Raw genomic sequence first — 24,497 nt, 5'->3', positions numbered from 1 at the left:
CCTATAGCACAAGGCTGATCTTGAAAATCAGTGAGACCTTGTAAACAAATGTTGAGCATCACAGAACCTGGCATAAAGGAGACACCTCATAAATGGTAGTAGTTATGTTCCTAAGGATGTGGTCTGGTGGCGGGGGGGGGGATCAGTATGTCCTGATGGGCAGGGTGGACAGTCAGCAAATAGTGAAGAAACGCAGACCAGGAACTCATAGGAGAAGCTAAGAGTACAAACCAGAGATCACCAGTTGGTGAGATCTAGCTTACAAATGTGCTCTGTTTGGCATGCTGTGTTTAATCTTTTTGAAAATTAACTGTTGGGCTTCCCTGGTGGCACAGTGGTTAAGAGTCCACCTGCCAGTGCAGGAGACACGGGTTCGAGCCCTGGTCTGGAAGATCCCACATGCTGCAGAGCAACTAAGCCCGTGCGCCACAACTACTGAGCCTGCGCTCTAGAGCCCGCAAGCCACAACTACTGAGCCTGCATGCCAAGCATGGGCTCTAGGCACACGGGCTTCAGTAGTTGTGGCACGTGGGCTCAGTAGTTGTGGCTCGTGGGCTCTAGAGTGCAGGCTCAGTGGTTGTGGCGCATGGGCTTAGTTGCTCTGCAGCATGTGGGATCTTCCCAGACCAGGGCTCGAACGCATGTCCCCTGCACTGGCAGGCGGATTCTTAACCACTGCGCCATCAGGGAAGCCCAAAATAAAGAAATTTTTAAAAAAAGAAAGAAAGAAAATTAACTGTCAACAGTCTTAAAAATTAATCAGGACAGTTCATGGTAAAATCTGAATTGGGGGCTTCTATTGAAAACTCAGGAGATATGGCCACACTGAGCCCATGTTCTGCATGGTGACGATCAGTAGGAAATGAGAAACGTAGCAGCTGCCCCTGTAGTGCGTGAGCTTCTGTGGTGGCCACAAGTCCCAACCACTCCCTGGTGTCTCTTTATTGTTATTCCATGCCTGTTTCATTATCTACCTGGCCCTGCAGCCCTCTGAATGTTTTTCCCTTAAAATAAACAGTGTTGATGTGCTGGGTGCAGTAGGTTGAATAACTACCCCACGAAGACGTCCAGGTCCTAATCCCCAAAAAGCTGTGAATGTTACCTTACACGGCAAAAGAACTTTGCAGATGTGATTAAATTAAGGATCATGAGATGGGAAGCTTATCCAGGTGGGACCAATGTAATCACAATAGTTCTTATAAGGGAGGAAGGAGGGTAAGAGTCAGACAAGAAGATGTGATGATGGGAGCAGAGGTCAGAGTGATACTACCGCTGGCTTTGAAGATAGACGAGGGCTATGAGCCTAGGAATGTGCGGCCTCTAGAAACGGAAAAAGGCAAATAGATAGATCCTCCCGTAGGTCCTCCAGAAGGAACACAGTCCTGCAGACCCAATTTAGACTTCTGAACCAGAGATATTCTATGCCCTGCGATTATGAGTCCTGTGTAAAGCAAAACAAAACAAAACAAAACAAAACAAAAACCTGTCTGAAGCCTAAATATTTTCAAAAATCTCACTGGATGTTTATTAGGTAAAAAACTGTTTACAATGATCTGAATCTAAAACTTAGCTCCATTTAATATATAAACACAAAGTCTTTCTGCATGGTTTTCATATACATTGATCTTTCCAGAAAGGCAACTATCATGTATATTAAGAGAAAATTGTACCGTGTTTTATTCAGAACCTGAGTTTCTCACCATTTCAGAAAATCATATCACCAAGGACAATATCACTTACATGATTTGAGTGACTGATATAACACATGTGACTCTGCCTTTTGTAGCTGTTCTGTTCATTGTGAGTCTATGCATAGGTGCAAGCAAGTGACTACCTCATAATACCTTCTAGTGTAGTTTTATTTGAGCTTTGAAAAAGGAAATACATGTTACCTATATTACAAGTGATTTTTATTTTTTTTCTCATTTATATTATAGCCCACTATAATATAAATGGCCACTATATACATATATTTGAAATTATTGTACGGATAGATTACGATGATAGTGGCCCCGAATTGATCATGCCTCCTGGGTCCATGCCCCTTAGCAATGTGACCCTGCTACTTCTTCTACATGGAGTCCATTTCTTGCTCACTGCTGAGTTGCTTTGTTGAGTTGCTGGCCTCGTGAGCTGTTTTGAGCAGTGCAATGCAGTGGAAGCGATGCTGGAGTTCCAGAGCTCCGGCCCTACACGTCTGCCTTCGGCCTTTTGGAAAGCTGCCCTGAAAAGAACAGGCTGTGAAGGACCTGGTCTGGTCTGCTGGAGGACGAGAGCCAGGCAGAGAGGAGCTGAAGGGCCAAGAGCCAGCACTGAGGCCCCAGACAGGTGAGTGAGGGCAGCCTGGACCTCCCAGCGCAGCCTTGACACCAGCTGAAAGCAGCCACACGGGTGAGCCGAGGTGAGACTGACAGAAGAACTGCCAAGTCTCACTGGCAGAAAAAAATAATAAATCATTGTTTCTTTCAGCCATGAAGTTTTCAGGTAGTTTACTGTCAACAATACATCAATCAGGTAACTGATAAATAGGTAGTATGACTAAGCATTTCACTTCAGGATAGTTAAGAAGGGCACTATAGGCCTTCCCTGGTGGCGCAGTGGTTAAGAATCCGCCTGCCAATGCAGGGGGCACGGGTTCGAGCCCTGGTCCGGGAGGATCCCACATGCCGCGGAGCAACTAAGTCCGTGCGCCACAACTACTGAGCCCGAGTGCCATAACTACTGAAACCCATGCGCCTAGAGCCCGTGCTCTGCAACAAGAGAAGCCACAATGAGAAGCCCACGCACCGCAACGGAGAGTAACCCCCACTCGACGCAACTAGTGAAAGCCCGCGCACAGCAATGAAGACCCAACGGAGCCAAAAATAAATAAATAAATAAATATTAAAAAAAAAAAGAAGGGCACTATAATATATGATGACAAGGGGAGAGTGGGACCAACAGGGCTGGGAGCCATGGCTCTGATGATTTCCCATTGCTCTTAAAGTAAAACCCGCACTCTTCACTGGCCGACGTGACACGGCTGCCGCAGAGCGACCTCGCTGGCCTCACCTCCCGCCTCGCTTGCTCACTCCTCTCCTGCTCTACTGGTCACCTTTCTGCTCTGTCCCTGGAACAGGCCGCTGAATTTGGCAGTACTGGGTCATCAAGGAAACTTGAAAAGAGTTGAACCAGAGCATTTTTGGTGCCAGAGGGTCACACATTAAAGAGAATGAATGGTAAAAAGTCGGAGATGAGGTGGTTTACACAGTGTGTCAGTGACCATGAAGGAGACAAAGAAAATAACCTAGACAGGGAGGCAAGGTCAAATAGATGGGTTGTAAATTGCTATTTATTTATAACTTCTATTTTTTCTGATTACAAAAATAATTCATTATTATTTAAAAACTTTCAAATACTACTGAAATATAATATAGGAGAGCAAAGGCTTCGAAAGTGTCATCTCTCCCCCAACTTACATGTGATTTTTCATTTATTGGCTAACAATTTGGATACTATTATCTACATTCGGGAAATGCCTGTATGATATCTATTATCGGCCCACAGGTATGCTTCTACCAGCTATTTGTACAAACTAACCATTTCCAGTCATTACCTTTCACAGAGTATAGTTGTTTAACAACATATAAACCACTGCTAGCGCCCAGCTAATTTCACAGCAAAACTAAGAGGCTCATCGACTTTATTTATAGGTGGTCAGTGTAATGCTCTACAGATGCCACTTAAATTTTCTCTATGACCTTTTTACACATAGTTGAAAACAACCATCTGGGAAAGGATTAAAGAAATCTATTTCACTTGCTGAATTCATATCATGAAATGAGCAGGGTCTTCATTTACTTCTAAGGCTGACATAACTCATGGAAATCATATATTTATGGCTTAGTCCTCTAACTGTATCCTCTAAAAATTAAGGAATAGAGAAATATCTGGTTATTAAATAATCTGAATTTTATTCTGAGCATTTGGAAGATTTAAATATCTAATGACAAGCAAACTATTTGGTTATGAAATTCATCAGTCTAATTCATAATATCTAAAATGGCATATATAAAAAATTGGGTTATTATGAATCGAAATCAAAATCATCAAGCTTGCACACTCTGTCCTGGGCAGAGTCTGTCTGATTCCATAGGCCAGGTTCTGAACCACTGGACCATGTACCATAGACCTCCTCATTCACGTAGACACACACACACCCACACACACACCAGGCGTGTGAGTAACTGACCAAATGCTCTATAGCTGAGTCATTAGGTGTCGCCTCTCTCTCTGGTTTTCCTTGAGGTGTGCTGGTGCTCACAGGACAATCTAATGAAAGGCTCTGCCCCATGAGGTGTCTGCCCCAAGCCTGCCTAGCATCTTAGTCCTCTTCTCTAGAGCCTCCAGATCAGCTTTTTTTTTTTTTTTAGTATTTATTTATTCATATGGCTGTGCCAGGTCTTAGTTGTGGCATGTGGAATCTTTAGTTGCATCCTGCAGGATCTTGTTCCCTGACCTGGGATCAGACCTGGGACCCCTGCATTGGGAGTACGGAGTTTTTGCCACTGGACCACCAGGGAAGTCCCCAGATCATCTTTCCTATCCAAATCTAGCCTCTGCTTTTGAAAGCCATTAGACCTGCCGTCAGCATGGTCCAGTGGTCAAATTCCTAGACTCAGGAAACAGGCTGTTCGTTTGACTCTTGGTTCTGCCACTTACTAGTTGTGTACTTGACTTGTTGATTAACCCTGGTGCCGCACGGCCCTCATCTGTAAGACAGCAAGAATAGCACCCACATCAGAGGACTGCTGGGAGCGTTAAATGAGTTTCCGCAGCTAAAGTGCTTAGAACAATGTCTGGCACAAAGTACGGGCTCTAAATGTGCTAGAAACTACTATTCTTGAATTCCAGCCTCTTTTTCAACTCTCTGGCTCTCCACTGGCTGTGAGGCTCCTTCAGTTTTAGACGATTTGTTCCTTCCTCAGCTCTAGCTCCAGGGGACCCGACAGACCCGGACAGCCTCCCCATGGCCTACCTACCTCCGGAAGTAATCAATCCAAGCAGTGCAGGTACAGTTAGTAAATGACCTCCTGCATGTAACAGCCATGTGCTCCTGTAACTTAATGATGATCTTAAAAGTAGGCTCTGAGTTTTGCAGAATCATATTCATTTATTCATCCCACAACTATTAGTGGGTCCCTACTATGCTCCAGGTATTGCTGGAACAATATCACAGGACAAAACAGAAAAGGAGGAAAGCACGAAAAAATAACTGGAAGTCAGCATTTTAAGGGCAAAATACAAATCAGCAATTATTCTTAAGTGACCTAATATAAATGCTGTTTCAAGATATAATTTCAATGGCCCTAATTAACAATGAATTATGCTGCTGTTCAAGAGCCATTTGGATGCAAGTTCAATTGTGGGTGACAGATAAGAATGCTCCCGTTATGTAATTTTGGCTGGAGGCTGGTTATCATTCAGTTTAAGCATCTATTCCCAATGACAGGATGTGAGGAAGAGCTGAATCAAGAAAATGCAAATCTGTTGTGCAGATCTGGATAAGAGGAGCTCCACTTGGGTCTGACAAATGATGAGATGGCAATTATGTAATTTTTAAGCCAGCAAAAATAACCCACAAAAGACTACATGGGGCTTCCCTGGTGGCGCAGTGGTTGAGAATCTGCCTGCCAATGCAGGGGACACGGGTTTGAGCCCTGGTCTGGGAAGATCCCACATGCCACGGAGCAACTGGGCCCGTGAGCCACAACTGCTGAGCATGCGCGTCTGGAGCTCGTGCTCCGCAACAGGAGAGGCCGCGATAGTGAGAGGCCCGCGCACCGCGATGAAGAGTGGCCCCCGCTCGCCGCAATTAGAGAAAGCCCTCGCACAGAAACTAAGACCCAACACAGCCAAAAATAAATAAATAAAAAAAAAAAAAAAAAAAAAAAAGACGATGTCGGGGGCGGGGGGGAGGTGGGGAGGGAATCAAATTTAATTAAGAAATCCTAAAATCCTGAATCAGGAAATGAAAGAAGTAATGATAATTCACCCATCTTGCCTATTTGAAGCATTCAAATACTGAACTTCCAGGTGAAGACAGAAGGGAAGGCGGGGCAAGAAGGTAACATTCGACGGTGCTTGTGAGCACCCTTTAGTGAGTCATCCTCCTGGTAGCGAGAGCACCTCTGTCATCCCTTTAATAGTTGAGGATTCCTCACAGATTACATAGGGTCACGCTGCAAGGAAGTGGTCACACAGGACTCCAGGGTGTCTAGCTGCCTGTAAAGTTTATCAATTCTTGCAAGTTATCAGTTTTAAGAACCCACTTTTTTTACATCCTGTGATCATTCATTATAGCATTGAAAGTCTAATGCTCCATTCAAGCACCTGCAGCATTTGAAGTTTCATCTGTTTTCATTTAGTCCCAGTGGCAGCTCATCCGTGGGATGTCAAAGATGAAGTATGAGTTGGCACAAGGAAGCCTCATTACTCTCTAATACAAATAGAAATTTCTCTGATCCTTTAAAAGCGTTTTATCATTGCCTGGAGGCTGGAAACTGTTTCTAGCCCCCTCATTACAAAATTATTTATGGGCAAAAATTAGACACGCAACCCTCAATGTAAAATCTTAATTACTGTCCTTTTAGCTGATTTTTGTATAAATTAGAAGAATAATAGGTGAATAAATTAGAATAAAGACTGCACAAGTGAATACAGCTGCCTTAAGGTCTAGAAGTGAATGTCTAGCACCAGATCCACGCTCGCTGTTTCTCCATATTCATTCTTCTTTTGGAGGAGCAAAAGAGAACAGATACAAAGGGGAAGAAAATAAAAGCTACCTTTATCTTTCAGCTACCGAGGGCTTTGCTACTCATCTGTGGTTTCCTTGAGGACAGGGCCAGACTTGTCCTCTCTGGGTCCCCAGGGCCTGGCCCCATGATCAGCACATAGTAGGGCTTAATAAATGTTTGTTGAAAGGAACTGAACTTGGGTGGCTTAATCTGTTTGCAGATATTCTCACACATATCCAAACAAAGGTTATTTCACTGTGCTCATTTCACTGTTTAATCACTGCGTTCCATCCTTTGATCAAGCTAATAAAAGGCAGGGTACACTGAATATACTTTGGCCAACAGCAGGATTAAAAAGAAAGATCCTTGAAATATGACTTGCAGGATTGTCTGGTCTCTCTCATTTAGCAGCAGGACCTGAAGCCAGAGAGGCAAGGCCATCTGACACATACAGGGTCAGGCCAAGGGCTCTGCTCTCTGGCCCCCAGCCTCACTACCATTCCATCCGGCCACACCTTGCCCTGTTTAACACCACACAGAGGAGGGGAAGCTCAGTTACGAATAGGGGACAAGAATTAAGTCATCAGAGGAAGCCAAATGAGCAAATGAAAAATACACAAGAATTAGAAGCAGTTTAGATTTTATAACTTAAGGCAAGTAGCAATCTGTTCTCCAGAAAAGTACAAATGAAAAAAATTTGTATTTCCTGGAGCTATTTAGAGGACAGCCTCCAAGCCCCATTTTTTGAGAGGGATGAAAGCACAGGCTCTCAGAGCATCTGGACCTTGGTTGAAGACCTGCTCCATTGCTCACTAGCTGGGTGATCTTAGTTAACGCTCAACTTCTCTGAGTTCCAGGGACCTCCTCTGTAAAAAGCGGTTGATGCAAAAGGGGATCTGGCTTAGAGGTTGATTGTAAGGGTGAAATGTGATGATGCGTATAAAGCAATTTGACCAGTGATGACACACAGTAGACAACGAACAAGTGAAATAGCTTCTCTGACCATTAATACGATCACCAACTATTATGATAGCAGCAGTCAAACCACAAGTGAGGGGACCACCGTGACCTGGATGGACAGTCAGTACCTGAATTGCTGGCATTCATTTTACCAGCTTTTTCTGTTTAGAGTCCCCTTCAGCAGAGCAGCTTCTCATGTTAATGAAAATGGGGATCTGATCATTGTGGTTTTTTCTGGTTCAATCAGGACAACTGGTCTGTACCAGAATATCAGGAGAATATAGCAGGATTAAGGTTTCCCAGATTTGAATTCACCAGGCCTGTGTCTCAAAACTAAGAATTTCTGCCAGAGCAATATGAAGAAAACCTTGCCATTCTGTCTTTGTTGGCGTGAGAGGTGTGAAGCCCCCTACCACCACTCCCACCCACCGAAAGCTATGAATAGCGGTTGAATTGCATTTTGAGGAAGGAAGGGTAAGCCGAATGCTGCACTTTTCTTTGCTGAGTGGGCTATGCAGGCTGAGAGCCAGAGCTGAATTGTTCAGGACCCAAAAGGGGTCTGGAGAGGCTGTGTGGGGGGAGGTGCCTGGAGAGGACAGACGTGGTTCTAGAGAGGATTAATGAAGTATTGCTTGATAGATGTCAACAAAGCCCTCTTCCCACCTCCCTATGAAAGTATCAGCAAAATAAACCTTCTTCATGAAGTCCTTGTGTAATCAGATGTTTGGGGGGGAGCTGGGACCAAGCGCTGAATAAGGTCTCTGGGTAGCCAAGGAACAAGAGCAAGCCCACTCAGGTAATGGGTGTAACCCACCCTACCTGGGGAGAACCTGTAGCCCAGTAATACTAATGATCAATAATAAGTTAACATTTACTGAGTTCTTCCTACATTCCAGGGACTGCCCTAAGTACTTTGTATGGGCTACCTCATTTCATCAGCATGATAATCCCATTGAAACTGTGCCCCATAGGGTTAACCGAAACTGGTGGCTAACAGAAATTCTTGAGCTTGTCTTGAGCAGATAAGGGAACTGCTTGTTAAAAGCCCCTCTGCTTATAACCTGCTTTCACTGATCAAGCATGCCTTAATTATTTTTGCAAATTGCATACCCTCCAAGCTTCATGTAGCCTAGATAATACATCACAAGACTCCATAACCGCCTCCTATAGATAACACCTCTGACGTATGGGTTGCTATAGTAACGGTGGCTTAAGCTGTTTTTCAGAAACTTGGAGTCAGCTCTTGTCAAGTTCAAGCAGGCTAAAACTGGTTGGGACCACTGACCCTAAAACTGGGCCTACACAGTTGTCCGATGAATGACCTTGTGACGTCAGAGAGCCAAAACCTCCACCCTCATATCATGCTAGCACCTCTATTTTCTGAACATGCATCCCATGAAGAAAGAAGCAGGGGCTTCCCTGGTGGCGCAGTGGTTAGGAATCCGCCTGCTGATGCAGGGGACACTGGTTCAAGCCCTGGTCCGGGAAGATCCCACATGCTGCGGAGCAACTAAGCCCGTGCGCCACAACTACTGAAGCCTGCACACCTAGAGCCTGTGCTCTGCAACAGGAGAAGCCACCGCAATGAGAAACCCGTGCACCACCACACAGTAGCCCCCGCTCGCTGCAACTAGAGAATTGCCCACACGCAGCAACGAAGACCCAACGCACCCGAAAAAAAAAAAAAAAAAAAAAGAAAGAAGCATGTAACTCAGATATACCTGTGCAGAGCAGTGATTACCTCACCCTTTTCCTGCCTCCAATCACCTTCCCCTGGACCTCTGACGGTATACTCTTCACCCATAAATATCCCAAGCCCCTTGCCTTTGGGGATGTGGACCTGAGACTTGTTATCCCATCTCCTCACTTGGCTGCCTGGTGAATAAACCCTTTCTCTGCTGCAAACTTCAGCGCCTTAGTATTTGGCTTGCTGTGCATCAGGCAAATGACCCTGGTTCAGTAACACCATGAGCAGGTGCTATGATCATCTTCATTTTACACATAAGGAAAAGATGGTGGCTCAGAAAGATGAAATAACTTGCCCAAGGCTGTACAGCCAGCTGGGGTGGAGGGAGATGTCAAAACCAGGTAACCCTGACTCCAGAGATGTGTTTTTAATCAATATGCCATAAACCAAAGCCCAATTTACTAGTTAATTGCATAATTAATATATAAGGAGGGCTAGGCAGTGGAATTTGCCACCCACTGCTCTCTTACATTGACTAACTCACGAAATAGATGGATGTCTTCTTCTCTCACCCCCCTTCATGGCGTCCCTCCAGGGATGAGCCCAAGAGAACAGCCTTCCCAGGTAGAAGAAAGCTGGGTTTTGGTCAAGGACATAGTAGTAGAGGTGCTCCCCTGATGTCCAACTGTGCACTCATTTATTGAGGGCCAACTATGTATTCACCAGGGGCTAGGTACTGGGTAGAATATACTAGGCACTGAATAGAGATACAAAAATAAATCAGAGAATCTGTCCTCAAGGAACTTAAAATACTGGGGGAGACAGACATGTATAAAATGAAGTGTATTTGTGGGTCAAGAATGTCTTAATTAAGGATGTCTTAATTTTCCACTAGAAGAGAAATAGACGAAATACTCTGAAATCTGAGGGCTGGGTTCAATTGCTTCCAGTTTGGGAATAGTAGGCCTGAAAGAGAAGCCACAGAGCTGAGTTTGGAAAAACAAATAGAACTTAAATATGCAGAGAAGAACTCAAGGATTTTTTTCTTAAAAAAAAAAAAAAAAAAAAAATGAAGGAACATATGCACAGAAGCCGTGAAGTACAGGGCAGGTACAGGGACCTCCAAGTGGTTCTATCTGCTGGAGGGTATCACCCAGGAAGGAGAACAGAGAGAGATGTCCTTCTAAGGAAGGAGGGAAAAGACTGTAGAAGCCCTTGAAAGCCAGGCTGAGGGGTCTTGGAGTCCTTATGTGGATCCACGGTTCTCAAACGGTGTCCCGTGGCCCAGCAGTGTACCCTAAACACCTCCTTCACAGGCGTGCTGCCTGGTTTCAGATCAACGTCTCGTAATTCGTTTCTGCTTCTACTAAAGACACAACTGTCACGGTGAGGCCTGTCAGAAGGAATGTTATGCTGAATGGATCAGTGGCAGTGAATTAGGGGGAGGTATAAAGTGGGGTGACTAAGATACAGGAGGGTCAGTATAAGGTCAAGGCAGCGCTAAAGGAAAGTTGAGTGTTTGCTAGAGCACGTGGAAACATTGTCTCTTCGGTATATAAAAGCATCAGGACAGTATCCTCTTCTCACAGAGAGATCCTGTGCTGAAGGGCAACCAAGCAGGTGACACCATTACCTGTGAATGCTTTAAAGACGTGTGTCAAACAAACTGGGGTTTGCACTGTAGTTACGGCCAACTTTTTAAAATATCATTATGAATCATTCAATTTGGATTTGAATCCTAGCTCTGCCATTCACCCTTGATCACCTTTCTGAATCTATCTGTTCGTCTGTTTTCTCATCTGCAAAATACAGACGATATGAATCGAGAGGAACCTCACAGGACTGTTGGGAGTGATGATAAAGCCCTAAGCAAAGCACCCAGCAGAGCAAGCACTTGGTCAACGTGAAATGTTGTTGCTGTTTTACTCTCTGCGTATAGGTCATCCAAAATTCTAGTACTGCGCAAGGAACACACACACCCGACGTATCCTGCCAACTGCAGAAAAGAGGGAGCCTCTGGGGTATTTATGTGGCGGTGCGCCAGGACTGGAACTTGATTCGTACAGATAACTGGCTGCAGTATAATAATGACCAGTCACCGAGCACTCACCATGGGCCAGGCCTCTCCTGAAGCAAGTACATTCGTGGCATTTGGCATGAAGTGGAGTAGGGAGAGGCCCGAGGTGGGAAGGTCAATCCGGAGCTGGATAAGAGGGAAGGAGACCTATAATCTGTGCATGTCATAACGGGAGCAGGAAGACCCAAGAAACCTGGCAGATGCCAGTTGCCCAGAAGGGCAGGCAGGGAGGCCAAGCGAGGCAGAAAACCTCCCCAGAGCCAGGTGGCCAGACAGATGGCAGTGCGTGTGCGTGCACAACTAGATGTCCCGGCCGGAGTTGGATAAGTGACTGAAACAAGGCTTTCCCTCCCAAAGGGATCGTTTTGAAAACAGCCACTTGATGGTACTAAGATAATGACCTACCACCTGATAAAAATGAATTATTGAGCATTTAGAAATAAAGAAACAAAACAACTGACCTCAAAACATTTTTCTTTCTTTGCTTGGTGAAGCAGGCTAGCCATTCCGGGAAGCAGAACTGGAAAGATGAATGTTTCCAAATATTCTTTGGGGGAACCTAAAACAAACAAAAAATTCCCACCAAAAGTCCAAAATGGCTCAAGTTAAGTTGGGAGAAACATTTGTTTCTGAACAAAAAAAGGTATTCTCCATTAAACAACATGACCATAAATGTTATATTTTACTCTGGACTGCTGAGTTGGGCTGATTACCGCAGAAACTTAAAATATCCCTCTGAGCCTCTGTAGTCTGTTGGGGCTGTAGACCGGGTCCCACACGGGGCCGGGGCCACAGGCACAGCCAGGAGGCCGGTGTAGCTGGAGGGAAATACGCAAGGGGAGTGTGGTAGGAACTGAGGTCAGAGGGGAACGGGGCGGGGGTACAAGGACCTAAGGGCGCAGCAATAGTGGTTACCAAAGCCCAAAGCCCAAAGCCCACTAGCTGAGGGAAAAGAACAAGCCAGCGGGAGAGGGCCTGGCGCCAGGGAGGGCGAGGAACAGGGACTCAGGGAGGAAGACGAGGACGCCTGCATCTCTGGCTTCCACACGCAAAGCAAGACAGCATGATGTTTTCTTTTACTCTTTACATTTTCCCCCTTGGTATGTAATGTAGAACTTAAGTGTGCTTGTTATTGATCATCTTTCTTCCTTTTCAACCTTAAAGATACATCAGTGGACCCCAAGGGGGGAAAGCAGGAGGGCGGGTGGGATGAAGTGGGAGATTGGGATTGACATATATACACTAATATGTATAAAATAGATAACTAATAGGAACCTGCTGTATAAAAAAATAAATAAAATAAAATTCAAAACAGAAAAGATACATCAGGGGAATAAAGGCTACTTCTCTTAAAAATTAAAAATTAGGGGCTTCCCTGGTGGCGCAGTGGTTAAGAATCCGCCTGCCAATGCAGGGGACACGGGTTCGAGCCCTGGTCTGGGAAGATCCCACATGCCGCAGAGCAGCTAAGCCTGTGTGCCACAACTACTTAGCCTGCGCTCTAGAGCCCACGAGCCACAACTACTGAGCCCACGTGCCACAACTATTGAAGCCCGTGCGCCTAGAGCCCGTGCTCCACAACGAGGGCACTGCAATGAGAAGCCCACACACTGCAACGAAGAGCAGCCCCTGCTCGCTGCAACTAGAGAAAGCCCGCGGGCAGCAACGAAGACCCAACGCAGCCAAAAATAAATAAATAAATAAATCTATTAAAAAATAAATAAATAAAAAATAAAAAAATATGAAAATAAAAATTAAAACAAGAACGCATTCTTTCTTATTACGTGGTCCCCCTGAGGTCTATCTGTCCACCCTGTCGCCACCCCATGGTTTTGCAATGTTACAAGTCCTGAACTACAGAGCTGAGATCGCACTTCCTTACGTACATGTTTCTGGGTCGATTGTTTCCCGTTTAGCTTGAGGACAGGATACTTGTGGGACCACAGCTAAAGGAGGAGCTGGGTAAAGGTGTTCCGTGTTGAAGCCGTAGAAAACCCTTTCCTCGGATGGCGACGCCTGGGGTGGCGGTGGGGAGGGAAATCAATTCATGTAGTTTAAATCATTGTATTTTCTTTTATAATATAACAAAGAATAGTCTGTGTCAGAATTTAGGTTCAAGGGGGTATACTGAGCACAAATCTTTCTCTCTCTTCTCTCTCAAGACACCTATAAAGGACAACCGAGAAATAAACCCATAACAAAGACTGGGAGGGCTGTCAGTGGATGAGAGATCTCCAGACATTTCCAAAAGAAACAGAATAGGGCTTCCCTGGTGGCGCAGTGGTTAAGAATCCGCCTGCCAATGCAGGGGACATGGGTTCCAGCCCTGGTCCAGGAAGATCCCACATGCCGCGGATCAACTAAGCCTGTGCGCCACAACTACTGAGCCTGCGCTCTAGAGCCTGCCAACCACAACTACTGAGCCTGTGTGCCACAACTACTGAAGCCCGCATGCCTAGAGCCCGTCCTCCGCAACAAGAGAAGCCACCGCAATGAGAAGCCCGCGCACCACAGCAAAGAGTAGCCCCCGCTCGCCACAACTAGAGAAAGCCTGGGCGCAGCAACGAAGACCCAACGCAGCCAAAAACAAATAAATAAATAAATAAATTTACAAAAGAAACAGAATAAAGTCTGTTGTCAGATGAGAGGAGGAGTGGCAGGTCAGAATCCACAGGAGGAAACTGCCCCCAGAAGACGACAGTCCACATTCCCACCAGAATTCCAAAGGGCTTCATAGGTTCAGTTCCTCAGAGTGTGGGAATGAGAAAGCAAACAATATACAGGAGGGGTTAAGTGAAAATCTGGCTGGGGACCCCTTGGCTTGCTGCCCCATACCCCCTCCTCATGCTTCTGCCCCCTTTGGCATTCACAGCAGCTTTTTATATCTTGCTCTCCCTCCTTTTCAATGAATCTTCTGTAAACAAATTAAGCAAACAGCCTGGGAAGGAGTAGAACTACTCAGGGTGCCATTTTGGTGGTCAAGAGAAAAAAAAAAACCTCAACATTGATTTGGAGGCTCCCAGCCCAGTCCCCAAATAGGGAGTCCCTGTCTGCTGACCCTGAAGAAAAGTCCGCCAGTGGACAATCACTCCCCATGAGCTCCCAGTCAGTGTATCTATTCATGGAAGAGACCCATCCAGAAAACAAACCAACATGTATGACAGTAGAAGAAAACTATACCAACTATGTAGAAATATCCACTCAGGCCTGCATTTTAAATTTTGAATAAATAATCAAAACTTTCTACATAGATGAAGAACATCAACAGCATAAAAGACAAGGATCAAGATCTATAAAGAACAACTGACCCTGAAGAAGCAAAAATAATTCAGGGGAGAGAACTGTAATTAGTATCTGCAGAGAAATTTGAGAAAGCATTGCATTCATAAAGCAAGAACAGGATGCTATGAAAAAAGAACAATCACAGGCCAAGGAAGTTCTTAGACACAGAATCTCTAATGGGGGCAGCTGCAGTGACATACTGAAGTCCAGTGACTTAGGTTTTTGTCCCATCCCTGTGACCCTGCTCAAGTTCCTTCATTTCTCAGAGCCTTACCTTTTTATTTTAAACTCCATTAAGTCCCTATTTTACTCCAAGCATACTGCCTTAGGGCCTCCCTTCCTGGCTGCCTTGTCCTTGGCCCTCTCTCCTTCCTTAGTACAGTCTTAGCCCACCCAGTTATGCAAAAAGAAATCTGCTCCATCTGCAAAACTGTCCCCAACGTGGACATGATGTTGAATCCACTGCAAAGGCCTTCCTCATCTAGGATCTCATTTGAGCCCTACAAAGGCCCTGTGAGTTAGTCAAGGATTATCTGCTCCATTTAACAGATGCAGAAACTGAGGCTCAAAGTGGTTGTGTGATGCCCTTTAAGTTACATCATTAGCAGCAGAGGTATGACTGGCCCTGTTTCTGGTGCTGGTTCCAATGCCTTTCCTGTCCCCCTCCCTGACTCATGACACTGTCTGATGCTCACCAGCCACCAGTGCTGTTTTCATGTAAGAACCTTGCAGTTAGGTCGGGGCCCAGGTGATACTCACAGTAACCACAGCTTCTTGTTTGACTTTATATCCTTCTGGAAAGGGAGGCAGCTCAGCTTCATACTCTGAAGGGAGTGGGGGAAAAAAAAAAACCCTCAATTCCATACTTCATTAAAGCTTGTGGATAATTCCCTTTCCTCTGAATAAAATATCCTTAAATTTTATTTTGGTTGGTGGTTTACAAAAATGAAAAAACAATTGGCCATTACAGGGTGTTTATTTAAAATGGGTAAGAGATGATTCTTCTCTTGCATGAAAGACTCCAGGCTTTATGCAAGAGTTTGAGACTCTTCCCAAGAAGGTAGATTTAGATTTTGCCCACCAAATTATAACTACAAGGGATAAAAAGAGGAAGAAAATGAGGAGGGTGGCTAAGGGAAGACACCAACAGCATACAGGAAGGAGAGGGGAGAAAAAGAAGAAGAGGAGAGTGTTAGGTATAGGGGGGCAGAATAAAAGAGACAGAGGCAAGATGAGCCATCTCAGACAGACATGGGGATGGGCGTGAAGTTAAGGCTGCCAGATTGGGGTATACGGCTGGAAAAGCAATCCCGTAAACCCTTGCTAGTCGAAGCATTGCCCACAGACCAGCAGCATCGGCATCCCTGGGGAGTTAGAAATGCAACATCTCAAGCCCCACCCCAGATCTGCTGAATCTGAATCTGCATTTTAACGAGACCCCCAGGTAACCTGCATGCACTTAAAATTGGAGAGGTTCTACTGTAAGCTCCAGTAAGTTTCCATCTTGGCTGTACGTTATAATCACCCAGGAGATTTTTGAAAATGCTAATGTCTTGGCCCGACCCCAGAAATTTTGATTCAATAAGTCTGGGGCAAGAGGCTGGGAATCAGTATTTTTAAAGTCCTCCAGCTGATTCTAACATGCAGTGAGTTGAAGAACAATTGCCAGGTTTCAAGACTGATCACGGTCAACCTGCTGGGGAGCTTAATGCAAAGAATATTCCACATAAGTTCTACAGTGTAACAACAACTATTGCTGAGAGAGAGACAGAAAGAAAATGCCCATGACTATATTGGTTACACCCTTAAGGGAAAGACTGGTAGAAATATTTCCGGAAAGGTCAATGCTTCAAAGGCAATTGCATAGTTGCTTTGCAGTGATGAGGGAAAACAAAGTTTCTGGGTGAGATGGGGTTGATGCATTTGTATTGGAGGCAAGTTTTATTCCATTACCTAGTTCCTTATCAGGTGGTAGAGCAATTCTCAACTTTTTTTCAATTCCTAGGTATCAGGTTGGGGACTAGTATGTCAGGATGCAGGTTTTAAGCAATTTTGATTCCCAATACTAGCTAGAATAGGTTTCTAGTGCTGTGTAACAAATTACCACAAACTTAGCAACTTAACACAAATTTATTATCTCACAGTTCCCAAGGGTCAGGAGTCTGGGTATGGGTCGGGGTCTCATCAGGCTGAAATCAACGTGTTGGCCGTGGCTGTGATCTCATCTGACGGCTGGGGTCCTCTTCCAAGTTCACTGATTGTTGGTGGGATTCAGTTTCTTGTGGATGTAGCTCTGAAGTTCCCATTTTCTTTTGGCTTGTTATGGGGACTGCTCTCAGCACCTAGAGGCTGGCCGCCCTCAGGTCCAGGCAGCTCACTCTTGGATATTTGCTACTTCAAAGCAACAGTCGTCTCTTCTGCTTGAATCTCTCTGACTTCTTTTAAGGGCTCACCTGATTAGGTCAGGCCCACCTACAATAGTCTTCTTAATTTAAAGTCAATTGAGGGAATTCCCTGGTAGTCCAGTGGTTAGGACTCTGAGCTTCCAATGCTGGGGTCCTGGGTTCGATCCCTGGTCAGGGAATTAAAATCCCACAAGCTGTGCAGTGTGGCCAAAAAACAAAACAAATAAACAAAAAACCTACAGATTCAATTAGAAAAAAAAATATAAAGTCAACTGATTACACACTTTAATTACATCTGAAAAATCCTTTGACAGCAGTGCCTAAATTAGTTTCTGATTGGATAACTGGGAGGTATGTGCACTAGGGGCAGGAATCTTGGGGGCCATCTGAGAATTCTGCCCACCACAGCAACTCTAGCTCTACCACTTTATTTCTTCCTCTCAAGCAAAAATGTAAATTCACCTTCTTCCCCCAAACACTGAGAATCACCAACGTGGTATGAAAACTATTTGTTTGGATTTAAGATACATATACATTTATAGCTTTGATTACAAAGGCAATACATGATTATGAGAAAAATTCCAAATAATACGGAGATGGCTTATGTAGAATCTAAGTCATACCTAATCCCATTACAACCCATAACCATTGTTGGAATTGGCATAGATTCAACCAAAACTTTTCCAATGCATTTACTAACATTTGTATATAATTCACAAATACATTCATTCACTTTAGATATCCTAGACTAGGTCAAATCATCCGAGCACAGAACTTGATAACACTGTGTCCTTACTCTGCATAACTCATATTAAGTCTTACCCTTATTTGAAATTTGTAAAAATTAATGAGTATCTCTTCTAAAAGACTGTGTTCTTTTTGGGGGGTGGGATGTGGATGTACCTGGGTCTGTTTGTGCTCACCATCACATTCCCAAAGAATATGAAGCTGAATGAATGTACTTTTTTTTTTTTAATTTAAATTTTTTGGCTGCACGGCATGTGGGATCTTAGTTGCCCGACCAGGGATCGAACCCACGTCCCCTGCATTGGAAGTGTGGAGTCTTAACCATGCTTGGACCGCCAGGGAAGTCAGCAGCTGAATGAATGAAGCAATGAATGAATGAATGAACAAAACAAACACTACAGCAAGTTACTTCTGACTCTTTATCAATTCATTCATCCGTATTTATTGAGAGCCCACTATGTGCCAGAATCCATTCTAGGCGCTGAATCATGGAACTCGTTCAATGCTGCTACTATATGAGGTGCTTCATTTATTTAACCAGTGTACTCTTAGTGGGCTTTTAGGTTGCTTCCAATTTTTCATTATTACAAACAATGCTATTGTAAGCATCTTTATACATACATCATTGATCAGAAAGGAGGTACTTTTGTAGGATTAACTCTTTCTTTCAAAGAAAAAAATAATTTAAAATAATTTACAATTTAAAATTTGGGCCAAATTGCCAAATCTTCCTCCAAAAGGTTTATAATAATTCACACTCCTAATAGTAAGTCTGCCTGTTTCTCTAGGGTATAACCGATCTCATACATATTTAAAATGATACTTTACTTTTATTTATATTTCTTTAATTATGATTTATTTGCCATTTATATTTTTCCCAAGGAGAAATTTGATGGAAAATATACAAACTTTTTCATCCTACAACCACAAAAGATATACAGTTATATGATTATCTAGAAGTATGGAAAAATACATTTGCTTCAGAACAGTCTGATGTGTTTTTTATTTCAAGCCTCTGTAAGATTTAAGAGAATCTGGCATATTTGAGAACTTGTCACTGTCACCTTGCGATTTCAATTTAAAACATATAATTGATTACCGACTGATACTTTTTACATTGAAAGCCATATAATTTTGCATGAATTTATTAAGTTTGTAGAGTACTGAAGAAAAATTTGCTGGTTTGGCATTAGAAATTCTTAAGAAAATCAGGTATATTAAATTTACAAATGTTTACAATCTTTTAGTTACCTAAGCTTGTAAATTGGATTCCAGGTGTCCCCGACTTTTCGAAAGTTTGCTTTACGCACTTCACTTTTACAAAAGACCTACAATAGTACCTGTTTTCGCTAACCAAGGGAAATCCAAAGGGCATTTTTGCTTTAACAGAAAAGGTGGAAAGTGAAGAGCGCGATCAGCGTTTGTCTTGCAGTGAACTGTTACAGAGGAAGTGTGCATTCCGAGCAGTGGAGTGGCCCCGCCAAGCTCCTTCCCCTGGAGCTACACTCAGCATTTCAGCACCACGCCACCATAGTTTTGAACTGTCTGTGAACATCTGTACTTTTTCTCGATTTAGTCTGTGCATCCTTTAGCAAGATGTGTTCTAAGGTAATCATTTCTTTGCTTTATGCCATTTTGGCTTACGAAAGTTTTCACAGGAACTCTACTTCTGGGTAGCAGGGAGAACCTGTAATTGGTTAGGGGAATTTAATGTTACATGCATTTAAAACGAACATTAATCTAAGAGCAAGTAAACGTAGTTGTTCATTTTATACAACAAAGGCAACATTATGTAAGAGGCAGAGCAGAAAGAACCTATAACCCTGTTGGGGGAACAGAGCCCTTGTGTTCAAATTGGAACCTCCCTGCCGCCATGCTCCAGGCACGTGAGGTGATGAAATGTCTTTATTGCTCAGGCCACTATTAGTCGGGCTTTCTGTGACTTGCAGCTGAACATGTTCCTAAATGAAACAGCAATTAAAATGCAGTGTTCACCAACAGTGGCCTACTGCAAAGGGATGAACCAGGAAGATGGAGGCTGGAAGTGAATCTAACGAACACTTAGCCAGCATATACTACAGCAAGGGGATGTACAAGGTGCTGCGGGGACAGATGAAGAAGGCAGAAGAGCTTGTGTCCTGGTGAGGGGATGGACAGTAAGAGCCAGTGGTTAGAAGATGTGAAAGTGATGCCGTAGAGGGCTGCACTCAGGAAGCACCAAGGAGGGGCTTCAAAATCAGCGTGAAGAATAATAGAAGGCTTTCCAGAAGAGGGGCCACTTGGGCTGAGTCTTGAAAGATGAAGATGAGAAGGCAGAGATGTTCCAGTAAGAGGCAAAGCTTGTGCAAAGGTGCGGAGGAATGGAACAGTGTGGTGTGCTGGAGGAGTAGTTTCTTATGGCTAAAGGTACACAGCACAGGACAGTGATACTATGCCTTGTCCCTCGCCTAGAGAGTGTATTTAAAATGCAGAGCTTAGGGACTCACCCCCAAGGAGTGGGGTGAATCATCACACCACAGGAATCTGCACTTTAGCAAGTATCTGCGATATTGTGATGTGGGTTCTCCAGGTCTACACTTTGGAGCACGCTGCTATGTTGCTTAAGGGCTTGAACTTGAGTGTCACACACATCTGAGTTGGAGTCTGGTTCTACCACTTACTTTGGACAAGTTTCCTAAGCTCTCTATGCCTCAATTTCCTTATCTGTTTAAACCACCAAGTTACTGAGAGGTTTAAACAAGAGGAAAAGCAAGCACCTAGCACAGGTGCCTAGCAAGCCTGGCACATAAAAGGGCAGCTCAATAAATGTTAGCCATTAGGATGATTTGGACAAATGGCAGGTGATGAATCTAAAAAAAAGAGACAGAGACAAAATCATTAAAGGGCTTAGGTGTTAAGCTAAGAAGTTTATGTTTACCATGAAAGCTGTAAAAATCATTGTAGGTCATGGCATGATGTGATCAGATTTGAATTTGAGAGAGGTTCCTGTAGAAGACAGTCTGGAAGGAAGCCTTCCCCAACTAAAAAGCTACAGCAGCAATCCAAACAGGGAGTGGTAAGGGCCATGAGAACTAGGGGCTGAGGAGTTGGCGGTTACAGGAGACGTTGAGCCGGTAGGATCTATAGGGATTGGAGAATGAACGTAGGGATCATGGAAAGTGAAAGGGAAGCATGCAAGATGAATCTCTGACTTCTGGACTGGGCAGTGGAGTTTATGATAGAGAGTAATTGTTGGTGTTTAGGACAGTGCCTGGGGTTGTGCCTGGTCCAGCACTTAAAATAACTCCCAGCACTGGTAGATATGATGATTCATGCATGAGAATGATTTCATTGGAGCCATGAAGTAGGAGCTCATGGGTTGATAAGGGAATGGGAATGACAGTGGTGTGAACACGAGTTCTTTCCAGAAGCTTGGCTTCAGAAGGTACGAGGGATAGACAAGAGCTAGATGACAGGGGTCAAGGGAGAGGTTTTCCCCAAGATGACTGACTAGAGGATGCTTGGAGGGAAAAGCCAGTAGAGAAGTTAAAGATGTTGGAGAGGTGAGTGATAGAGCAGGATGCTGGGATAGCGAGAGGATGGCCCCAAAGCACAGATGCAGGGCTGAGCTGTGTGGGTAGCGGGATAAATACTTCTTCCATACGTGCAGATGCAAATATGTTTGCTGGTATCAGGAAGCTGGAGGATCCCCTCCCCACTCTTGATCGCCTGACTACTCTCAGTGAATGCCTCCTCCATCTGCCAAGTGGTCTCACGCCAAGTAAGAGGAGTGGAGTAAAAACTGGGGACTAGTAGATGCAGGCAAAGGGAGAAGGCACTTATGGATGTTGACCGATAAGCACTGCTGAGAGCCACCTGGTGTCACTTCTCTGCAGCTGTGCTCAGCTGCTGTGCTAGGGGAACAAGCATTGATTCAGAACTGGACCATGCTGTTATCTGGCAGGTGGGAAGAAGGGACCTGATTTCACAACAGCACTGAGCGCTGAGGCCAGAGACTAGTGTTTGGAGTGATGAACCAATGGCAATAATAAGGATGCCGGGGCTTCCCTGGTGGCGCAGTGGTTGAGAATCTGCCTGCCAATGCAGGGGACACAGGTTCGAGCCCTGGTCTGGGAAGATCCCACGTGCTGCGGAGCAACTAGGCCTGTGAGCCACAACTACTGAGCCTGCGCGTCTGGAGCCTGTGCTCCGCAACAAAAGGGGCCACGATAGTGAGAGGCCCGCGCACCGCGATGAAGAGTGGCCCCCGCTTGCCGCAACTAGAGAAAGCCCTCGCACAGAAACGAAGACCCAACACAGCCAAAAATAAATAAATAAATAAAATAATCAATTAAAAAAAAAAATAAGGATGCCGATGGCAGTAATAGCAGCAATATCAGAATATAAGACTGTAAGATCCAAATACTTTGAATCAGTCCTGGTTAAAACCATAGTTAAAAATCATTGTCATAAGCAACTACAAGACTTAATTAGAAGCCTTGGCAGGAAAGACGTTTATTGATACTAATACAGGTGCTTTTGAGAATAAAAAGCCCTAGATTCGTTGTCACTGGAAAGATAAGAAAACTGAAGAACATTCACAAGTAAGTCATCATACACGCGCGCACACACACACACACACACACACACACACACACAGAGCACTAGCCAGGTAGAATAAAGGTCTTAATAATACCTATTCTGTATCTCATTTTCCTGAAATTGAGTTTCTGACAGGTCTGTTTGCTGTGATAATTTGCTTTTTAAATGGAAATCTCCTAAAAGAAAATAATACTTAACCTCAAACACAGGATTATTACAAAGCCTGTTTTTCATGTTTGCTGTGAGAAACTGAATTTACTATGTTTGTTATAGAAAACTGCATTTGTTAGAATGTTTGTTTTAAGAAACTGGGTCTATCAGCCAGGTTATAATAATCATTACAGTGCCTGTGTATATAAATTCACCAACTTTGACCTCATTAACTTCATTTTGTAACTCTATCACTTTGTAAGTGGCATCAATTCACTTGCTTTTCAGAGCCAAAAAACCCTTTGTCTTTGCTTTCTCCCTACAGGCCTGTTTGAGAAAAATAAACTCCATGATTCTAAAACAAATGCAAAGCATGTTTCTTTGTCAACAATAACGAACATTTATTGAGCACTTTCTAAATGCCAGGCACTGTGCAAGCACCTTTGCATACATTATCTTATTCCATCCTCACAACAGCCCTGTGAGGTAGGTACAAGGATTATCCCCTCTTAGAGATGAGGCTGAGCAGCTTCCTCAACAAAACACCACTAGTCAATTGTATTATGAAGAGCTGTTTGGCCTGGAGAAGTGAAAGCTCTGGGGAAAAGACAGCCACAATAACAACCTTCTATTTGGGTGTTTTCATAATGGTAGAGTGATTAGCAACTTGGATCATAGCACCAGGAGGGTAAGGAGCAAAGGGTAGAAGTTACAAGGAGAACATTCAAGATGAAAAAGGTTTTTCTAGGTATAACGCAATACAGGAGGAATTCAAGCACTGGGTAGGAGTTGAAATAGATGGCCTTCGAGGGCATCTATCAACTCTGAGTCCATTATTCTCTTCTTCCTTTGTATTTTCCACTTCTCTCAACTCATGGCTCTCTCTCTCTCTACCTAGTCCCATATACTGGTACATTCAGTCTTTCCTCCATTCAACAAACATTTACTGACCTGCACTGTCCAATACAGTGGTCACTAGCCACATGTAGCTGTGTAAGTTTATTAGAACTTACTAGAAGTAAACAAAAAATTCAGTTACAAAATTGCATTAATCACATTTCAAGTGCTCAATACCCATATGTGGCTAGTGGTTACCATATTTGAAAGTTCTATTGGACAGAGCTGTTTCAGACAGTTGAAGTAATGATGGTAGCCACAAGAATGAAAAATCCGAGTTCCTGACCTCGAGGAGTTTACAATCTTAGGGAGGAAAAAAAACACCCAGCGTTATTTATTAAGAGCAATATACATTGAGCTCTTGGTGTAAATCGGGCAATTTGCTAAGCCCTTTCTGAAGTGTCCCTGTAGCTGCGTCCTCCTAACACCTTGAAATAGGTGCCATTATTATGCTCACTTTACCGAGGATAAGTAAAATACAGGTATACCTTGTTTTATTGTGCATCACTTTATTGCACTTAGAAGGTATTTTTTTACAGATTGAAGGGTTTGTGGCAACTTCGCATCAAGCAAGTCTATTAGTGCCATTTTCCCAACAGCATTTGCTCATTTTGTGTCTGTGTCACATTTTGGACATTCTCAAAATATTTCAAACTTTTCCATTATTATTACATTTGTCATGGTGATCTGTGCTGCTTGACATTAGTATTGCAAAAAGACTACAACCCACTGAATGCTCAGATGATGGTTAGCATTTTTTAGCAATAAAGTATTTTTATTTTTATTTACTTATTTATTTATTTTTGACCACACTGCAGGGCCTGTGGGATCTTAGTTTCATGACCAGGGATTAAACCCAGGCCCTCGGGGCCCTGGGCAGTGAAAGCACGGAGTCCTCACCATTGGACAGCCAGGGAATTCCCCAGCAATAAAGT

At 43.9% G+C, this 24,497-nt stretch overlaps 1 protein-coding gene and 1 non-coding gene across 5 annotated transcripts in view; one reads left to right on the top strand and one right to left on the bottom strand.

Moving 5' to 3' along the window:
• Positions 1–24,497, bottom strand: part of IQCK (IQ motif containing K) — a 128,483-nt gene that overhangs the window by 102,970 nt on the left and 1,016 nt on the right. For 2 of the 4 annotated variants that reach the window (XM_036825587.1, XM_036825588.1), the window contains exons 2-5: positions 15,542–15,606; positions 13,387–13,516; positions 11,962–12,059; positions 11,534–11,626 (exon numbers count right to left, since the gene is read on the bottom strand). In XM_036825587.1, the coding sequence (XP_036681482.1) occupies positions 11,534–11,626; positions 11,962–12,059; positions 13,387–13,516; positions 15,542–15,606 (386 nt within the window). The remainder of the gene's footprint in view (positions 1–11,533; positions 11,627–11,961; positions 12,060–13,386; positions 13,517–15,541; positions 15,607–24,497) is intronic. The other 2 variants (XM_036825590.1, XM_036825589.1) reach the window with 1 other exon arrangement.
• Positions 17,294–17,366, top strand: TRNAW-CCA. The gene has a single exon. It is a non-coding gene; the product is annotated as a tRNA-Trp (tRNA).

The sequence above is a fragment of the Balaenoptera musculus genome, chromosome 15 (genome assembly GCF_009873245.2).
Source record: "Balaenoptera musculus isolate JJ_BM4_2016_0621 chromosome 15, mBalMus1.pri.v3, whole genome shotgun sequence".
Classification (NCBI taxonomy): Eukaryota; Metazoa; Chordata; class Mammalia; order Artiodactyla; family Balaenopteridae; genus Balaenoptera; species Balaenoptera musculus.
Note: the sequence above shows the minus strand (reverse complement) of the source record. Positions and strands in the feature narration are given on the sequence as shown.